This window comes from Megalobrama amblycephala, linkage group LG1 (genome assembly GCF_018812025.1).
Source record: "Megalobrama amblycephala isolate DHTTF-2021 linkage group LG1, ASM1881202v1, whole genome shotgun sequence".
NCBI lineage: Eukaryota > Metazoa > Chordata > Actinopteri > Cypriniformes > Xenocyprididae > Megalobrama > Megalobrama amblycephala.
The window spans coordinates 63,086,023-63,094,138 of record NC_063044.1 but is presented as its reverse complement, the minus strand read 5'-3'; the positions used below and the strand labels follow the sequence as shown (position 1 = coordinate 63,094,138).

General features: G+C 35.3%; 1 protein-coding gene across 1 annotated transcript in view; it reads left to right on the top strand.

Moving 5' to 3' along the window:
• Window positions 1–7,698, top strand: part of mettl2a (methyltransferase 2A, methylcytidine) — a 9,539-nt gene extending 1,841 nt beyond the window's left edge. The window contains 9 exon segments of the mRNA XM_048208158.1: window positions 2,160–2,248; window positions 2,566–2,792; window positions 3,279–3,328; window positions 3,417–3,477; window positions 3,582–3,702; window positions 3,705–3,720; window positions 6,542–6,648; window positions 7,087–7,152; window positions 7,256–7,698. Coding sequence (XP_048064115.1) covers window positions 2,160–2,248; window positions 2,566–2,792; window positions 3,279–3,328; window positions 3,417–3,477; window positions 3,582–3,702; window positions 3,705–3,720; window positions 6,542–6,648; window positions 7,087–7,152; window positions 7,256–7,404 — 886 coding nt within the window. The 3' untranslated portion in view covers window positions 7,405–7,698.
• The last annotated feature ends 418 nt before the right edge of the window (window positions 7,699–8,116 follow it).

Sequence of the window (8,116 nt, the reverse complement as noted above, 5' to 3'; positions counted from 1 at the left end):
CATATATAGTTTTATAGTATAGTTTTTGTTAGTGTTTATTTAAAAACACCCAATTATGCAGAATATAAGATGGAAAATATTTAATTGATGAGTTGTCAACATAATATATAACAATACAATATATACGGTATGATTTTACCTCAAAATCCAACAATTCCACACAAAATGATAACTGCAAATCCATGTTTCTCTGCCTGGAGTCCAGCTGTTTCTGTGAATTGCAGTGATCCATTTGCTTCTTTTTTTCTGTTGCTTTTGGCACTCTTTAAATATATACCTCAGGTTTTGTGTCAAAGCTATTTGTACAGTCAATCACAAAGCTCTTTCCCGTTTTGGAAGTGTTTTGTGTGTTCTTCGTTACATTCGTGCTGAAAACCAATGCTGCCGCTCAGTCTTTTGCCACTCAGTGGGCGTGACCGCAGTCGTAAAGGTCGACGGTGACGTCACGTGCATACCCTCTATTCCAGCAGTGTGGACGCTGCTAAGTGTATTACTGCCCTCCACAGGTCAAAGTTTGAATTAATTGTTATATAGACCCCTTAATCGCCTATGTCACTGTGACGTCACCGCTCTAGCTGGAGGCAAAACATAAATAAGAACTCACAGCAGGCACGCTAAAAGTTTGAGGTTTTGACTTTAAAATGTCGTCTTGTTGTGTTTTTGGCTGCCAGAATAGAAGGAACAGGACTTTTGGTTAAAAACTAAAGTTTTACCAGATCCCGGCAGACATTCCTTCACAGAAATCAAAAAGATAATTGTGGTTGAATGCAATACGGCGTACAGACTGGACGGAGACGATCATAAATAATACTCGTGTTTGCAGTGCACACTTCATATCAGGTAAAATAATCGATGCATATGTAATGGTGTGTTGGTTTTATCTAGTACAAATCAACATGTTTCTGTTTTATAGGTGAAAAGTCGCCAACTTTCAGTGCACTAGCTAGCTTAAATGTTAAACAAACATACAGCGATAGATGTGTGTGCCATCCTTTGAATGGTCTCTTAAAATGATCCACATTGCTAATCATAATTAGCCCAGCGATAGGTTACATTAGACAATAAGCCTTGACAAAATTCCCCGAACCACCCGAAAGTAATTACTTCATATGGGAATTAATTAATATGTTGTCTAGGAAATATCCAAAACTTAAGTTAATTTACAAAAATAGCTGTCACGGTCCCGCAGAGTCAGTGACTATACATATTCGGACAGTTCTGAACCTTCTTCTGCATCTATGTTTAATAAATCCCTCCTAAAACATGCTAGCTTACGCTTGTCAACATTGAGTCCAGAGTCTCTTTTTGCCTCCAGCTAAGCCCCGCCCACCAGGAAACATTGCAATGTTTACAAACTTTTAAGGGGTCTATACTTGCACTAGATTCTAGAATATTGTATAGACAGTTTAGTTCAAACTTTGACCTGTGGAGGGCAGTAATACACTTAGCAGTGTCTACACTGCTGGAATTCTAATGGAGAAGAAGAGAGCTAGTAAAATTTTTAATTTTTTTTTACAAAATGAGCGATGATTTCTCTAGATAAGACCCTTATTTCTCGTCTGGGATCGCTGTAAACTGTAATTTTGACCTTCAAACGATTGGGCTCCATTGAAGTCCACTATAAGGAGAAAAATCCTGGAATGTTTTCATCAAAAACCTTCATTTCTTTTCGACTGAAGAAAGAAAGACATGAACATCTTGGATGACATGGGGGTGAGTAAATTATCAGGAAATTTTAATTTGAAAGTGAACTAATCCTTTAATTCTTTAGAAAGTTCAAAACGCATAATATATTTCTTATTATGTAGTGGTTTAATTAAAGGGCTTATATATTAAAATTATCAGAATACCATATATATATATATATATATATATATATATATATATATATATATATATATATATATATATATATATATATATATATATATATATATATATAATTGAATTAATGTATAACATCAATATATTATGAGTATACGATATATGTAGAATGACATAAAAAAAAAAAAGCATTGATTAGCTGTAGCTTATGTGTATGACATAAATAACAGAACCGTATGCTGCTGTAGTTAATATATAATTGTACAATTATAGTTGTACAATACACATATTTGCTTGCTTTCTCACTCACTCTGATGGCGTTTCACCTCTTGTAGGGATAATGTGGAGTGGTCAGCAGAACAGGAGGAGGCCGCCCAGAAAAAAGTGCAGGAAAACAGTCAACCTCTCCCAGCAGAAAAACAAGGTATCAAACACTTTGTCTATCACCCATCTATATTTATAATGCCTTATAATACAAATAAAATTTAAAGATGCAAAAATACAGTTAAATATATATATATATATATATATATTTTTTCCATTTAAGTTTAGGATTTATTCAGTTATATTTTAAGTTTTATTTCCTAAAAGAATTTTAAATTGTTTTAATTTACAAAAACAACACTGTCTCTATCAGCAGGTTTTAACGAGTTAGACTGCTTCCTTGGTTATAAAGACATGCTCAGAGGGATTTTTTTAGTTTTTTGCTAAATCTTGTCTTTGTTTATGTTTCTCTTTCAGAGGAATTTGACAGCAGGGCTAATGAGTACTGGAACGATTTCTACACCATTCATGAGAACCGCTTCTTCAAGGATCGCCACTGGCTGTTCACAGAGTTCCCTGAGCTGGCGCCTCAACAGAAGGCTCCACAGGACACCACAGCACATCTGTTAAATGGTGAAGATTCTCCCTCTTCACCCACAGACACTACATTTCCTGGAGCCTCTGCATCCTATCGCATCCTGGAGGTGAGTGTTGTAATTCACCCAAATAACCATTAACATCACACCACTGGCTTTCATTATATGGAATAAAGGCCCATTTACACCAAGAACTTCTGGTGTAATTCTAATGACAATATTAGAAGCTCTACCAGTGGGCAATTATTATATAAATGTTTGATCTTTCTGAAGCAGGAAAGATCCTGATTAGCTGTCAATGTTATTATCGTTCATCGGCTGGAAAAATTGTTCTGAAAGTGATTTCATCGATATTGTTTCTCTGTGCTGTTATTATTATAGTTGTGGTGTGGTTATATATATTTAAAACATATTTTAGAACTATATCTTTATCGTTAACATTATAGTCATCATCCTTGCTGTGAACAGGCCTTAAGAGTGAGTAAATGACGACAGTTTTAATTTTTGGGAAAACTGTTCTATAAAATGAAAGCCCTGTCAGTAGAATATGCTCACTTTCTCCTTTTGTGTGTGTGTGTGTTTGGGGGTCTTCAGGTAGGCTGTGGAGTAGGCAATACAGTCTTTCCCATCTTAAAAACCAACAAGTGAGTCCAGATGTAAATCTAACCAGACCTGTCCAGATTGTTCGTTACTAATGCAGATCAAATAACTTCTTTTCTATTTGCTTTGCAGTGACCCAGGCCTCTTTGTTTATGGTTGTGATTTCTCCAGCACGGCTGTTGACCTCGTCAAAGTAAGTAACCGGAAGCTTCTTGATTTCTTTTAATCAAGAAATCTGCGTTTAACATTTACAGCAGGTCTTTATTTAAACTTGTTTGATTCATTATTTTTTGGCAGTCAAATCCTGAGTATGACTCGTCACGCTGTCACGCATTCGTCCATGATATGAGTGACGCGTCTGCAGAGTATCCAATGCCAGACCACAGTCTGGACGTCATTGTCCTCATATTTGTTCTCTCTGCCTGCATCCAGAGAAGTGAGTCTAAAATTATTTAAATTTACTTTATTAAGAAGTTATTAAGTTTATTAATAATTTATTCACTAACTTGATAAAAATTGAGTTAATTTATTTTAGTTACAACAGAAAAAGTACATATCAGCTTAGACACAAAGGCCTTTGAATATTGTCTTGAAGTCAAAATGTTTGAGAACCACTGCTTTAAAGCAGTCAAATCTATTGGTAGATGATTTGTAATTTTGATTGGTCAGTTGCAGCATTATTTATTTTTATATAGTGACTGTTAAGCCCCAGGCAACTGGTTTCCTACACGGTTGTGATAGTTTCATGTTTCCCTTATCGCTGTTTCTTTTTGCACAACAACATTTTTTTTTTTTTTTTGTGAACAATTTTTTTTGAGTAATAAATAAAAAGGATACAGCATATCAGAATGCAGGCCTCCCCCCACACACACACCCACTCACCAGGTAGACTTATACTGTGCTGAAAAATTACAAGACATTGCAGTGACAAAAGTATAGTGAAGTATCTAATCAATAATAAAAAAAAAATAAAAGTAAAAAATACATGGATATGAAATATAGAAATAATTTTACATCAAAAAGAAGAAAGAAAGGATTTAACAACATCAAAAGTAGCACTCAAGTCTTTAAAGTCTTTGCTCCATGAATGCGAGCTGTTGACGGCTCCAAAGAAATAACGTCCAGCAAAGATAAGGCCCATACATGCCTGCTCATTGTATGTGGAGGAATAGAGCGACTGACTAACATTTTCTTAGCAGTTTCTCTGTTGCAAAGACAATGGCAATTCTGAGAAGTTATTTAGGCACAACAACATTTTAAACTCAAACCACTATTTCATTGGCCTGTTGCATGAAGCTAGTTAAACAAACTCTGAGTTTCAGGGTAGGTGGAGTTGACAAATCCAGATAAATCCAACCTGGTTTAGATCAGGATCAACTGTTACACAACGCTCGGTATAAACTTTCTCTGTCAACTCAGGTTTAATCCAGAGTTTGCAAAGTGCGTGCACCTGAAAGTGTGACACGTGCGGCTAACAGCCAATCACAGGGAACAAAGAGAACGTCAGTTTGATTCACTTCTCGTGAGAGAGCCGCGCAATTCATGTCTCTTCCGAAGATTAAGAGATTGTTTTGAAAAATATGAAATTAAATGCATTTCAAAGCAGGAATAAACACTGATGCAGTGAAAGTTTGAGAAGCCAGCTGAAAGAAAATATCTGACTATATCAATACATGTTAATCAAACAAATAGACCAAATAATTAATATAGTTTCACAAAGAGCTCAAAAGAATACATTTATGCTTAATCTGTTTAAAAGCTTTATATATTATGCATGTATTATATTTATTTCAATTTAAAAGCAAAGTTTAATATTGTCAATTAATATAATAAGCCTAATAATATGAATATGTCATGAATTAATCATAATTTTAATTTATTTAATATAAATGTAATGAATAATTAAAGGTGCCCTAGATTATGTTTTTAAAAGATGTAATATAAGTCTAAGGTGTCCCCTGAATGTGTCTGTGAAGTTTCAGCTCAAAATACCCCATGGATTTTTTTTAATTCATTTTTTTAACTGCCTATTTTGGGGCATCATTATAAATGAGCCGATTCAGGGCTGCTGGCCCTTTAATTCTCGTGCTCCACGCCCACGGAGCTCGCGCTTGCCTTGAACAGTGCATAAACAAAGTTTACACAGCTAATATAACCCTCAAATGGATCTTTACAAAGTGTTCGTCATGCATGCGGCATGCATGCTTCGGATTATGTGAGTATTGTATACTGTTATATTGTTTACATTGATTCTGAATGAGTTTGAGGCTAGTGCTCCGTGGCTAACGGCTAATGCTACACTGTTGGAGAGATTTATAAAGAATGAAGATGTATTTATGAATTATAAAGACTGCAAGTGTTTAAAAATGAAAATAGCGACGGCTCTTGTCTCTGTGAATACAGTAAGAAACGATGGTAACTTTAACCACATTTAACAGTACATTAGCAACATGCTAATGAAACATTTAGAAAGACAATTTACAAATATCACTAAAAATATCATGTTATCATGGATCATGTCAGTTATTATTGCTCCATCTGCCATTTTTCGCTATTGTTCTTGCTTGCTTACCTAGTCTGTTGATTCAGCTGTGCAGATTCAGATGTTAATACTGGCTGCCCTTGTCTAATGCCTTTCATAATGTTGGGAACATGGGCTGGAATATGCAAATATTGGGGGCGTACATATTAATGATCCCGACAGTTACGTAACAGTCGGTGTTATGTTGAGATTCGCCTGTTCTTCGGAGGTCTTTTAAACAAATGAGATTTATATAAGAAGGAGGAAACAATGGAGTTTGAAACTCAGTGTATGTCATTTCCATGTACTGAACTCTTGTTATTTGACTATGCCAAGATAAATTCAATTTTTCATTTGAGGGCACCTTTAACAGCAAATGTTGAGCAATTTTGTCTCTAAAATGTTTTCACTATAAACTGATTTAATTTGGAGCGAGAGATACAGGGGGAGTGGCTTTATTGCATCAGATACATGTCACTTTACTCACACCTGATTAAAAACCAATCCACCTTCATTATCCCGAAAAACAGAGTTTGCTCAAACTAATCTTGAACTGAAACTGGCTTTATGCAACAGGCCACAGGTCTATTAACTTGTTTGAAATGTAATCACGTAATAAGTGTGCTGTTTATGCATCAGCTGACAGCATGGCCAATGTCATTATCAGACAATAAACATAATGGAGTGATCTGTCGACCACTAACAGTGCATAAACTTCTTAATCCATCTCTTTCAGGATGCAGAACTCCATTAATCGATTAGCACGATTGCTGAAACCTGGAGGAGTGTTGTTATTAAGAGACTATGGTCGCTACGACATGGCACAGCTTCGTTTCAAAAAAGGTAGATGTTACATCCTTGTAAAAAGTCTGTTTTTTGTTAGATAATTTCTCAAAGAAGATGTTTTGGATTGCAATAGCTTGTTTTGCATCACATTCAAAACGCTTGCACAAATGCAGCAAGTAGTCCTAATTGTGAAGGGGGAAGAACCACCAAAATGTCAATATTGTAACATTCCTTTCCTGTAAATCATTTTTTGGTCTGCCCCATTTTTAACAATTTGTATCAGGAACTTTGAAGAACTTATTTTGTAAGATGGATCCAGAAAAACCATTATCACATCTTTTAGAGAGTTGTTTTTGTATACAAAAATGTAGTCTGTCATTAAATTAAATTTGTATTTATTGACTGCATCTGCCAAGAAATAGCCTGTGAAGCTGGCATTGTAGTAAACAACTGCAATACAACAACAAATTGATTGCTTGTCCTTTACTCAATCAGGGAGGTGCTTGTCTGAAAATTTCTATGTTAGAGGGGATGGAACACGCGTCTACTTTTTCACACAAGGTAAATGCATGTTATAAGAACCTCTTTTTGATGAATACAGTAAGTTAAATGATGGCACACGTTTCACAGGGACTTTTTTCTGACTTTTGTCATTTTCTTCTAGATGAGCTGCATGATCTGTTCTCCAGTGCCGGCTTGGAGAAGGTGCAGAACTTGGTGGACCGGCGCTTACAGGTGAACAGAGGAAAGCAGCTGACGATGTACAGAGTCTGGGTACAGTGCAAGTATCGCAAGGTCCAGGCGCCTCCTTAGGATCAAGGCTGCTTATTTGGAGAGCTCGAGAACATCTGGGCTGAACTATGAGAGTGTTGCTGTGTTCAGAACGGGTTGCAATAACTTAGAAGACTGCAGTGCTGACACATGCCATGGAGTGAAATGGAGACTCTATCTTATGCAGCCTGCTTGGGAATGTTGATGGAGGACATGAATTCCCAACTTCCCATGATGCACCTGAGGACCTTAAACTATTTGTTTATCATACTGAGTGATGTTTTTAAGGACTTTTTTTAATCTTATGAATAAACTACATGATGGTATTAAATCAAAGCTCTCTCTCTGACTCTCAGCTTCTGTTTTTTTTTTTCTGTCTTTACTCTTTACCAAACACAAAGCTGAATGTGGACTAAAAGCCACAAAATTCCTGTTTTGATTTCATGGGCTCTTTATTAAACTATTTTTTTTTTTTAGAGTTTTGAGATCAGTGAAACAGAATTCCCACATTCATGGAAAAACCTGGAAATATCAGGAATTTTTAAAATTGTAATGTCATGGAAATTGATCAGATCTTAAATAATGATGATTTTATTTATTTATTTGCTAATATAAAATATTTATTTGGCAAAAGATTACTCTTTGTAAGTGCAAAAATTATTTTCTAGTTTTTGCGAAATGAAAAAAAGTTGAAGATCACATTTGAATTGTTCATTTACATTTATTCATTTAGCAGGTGATTTTAATGAAAAAT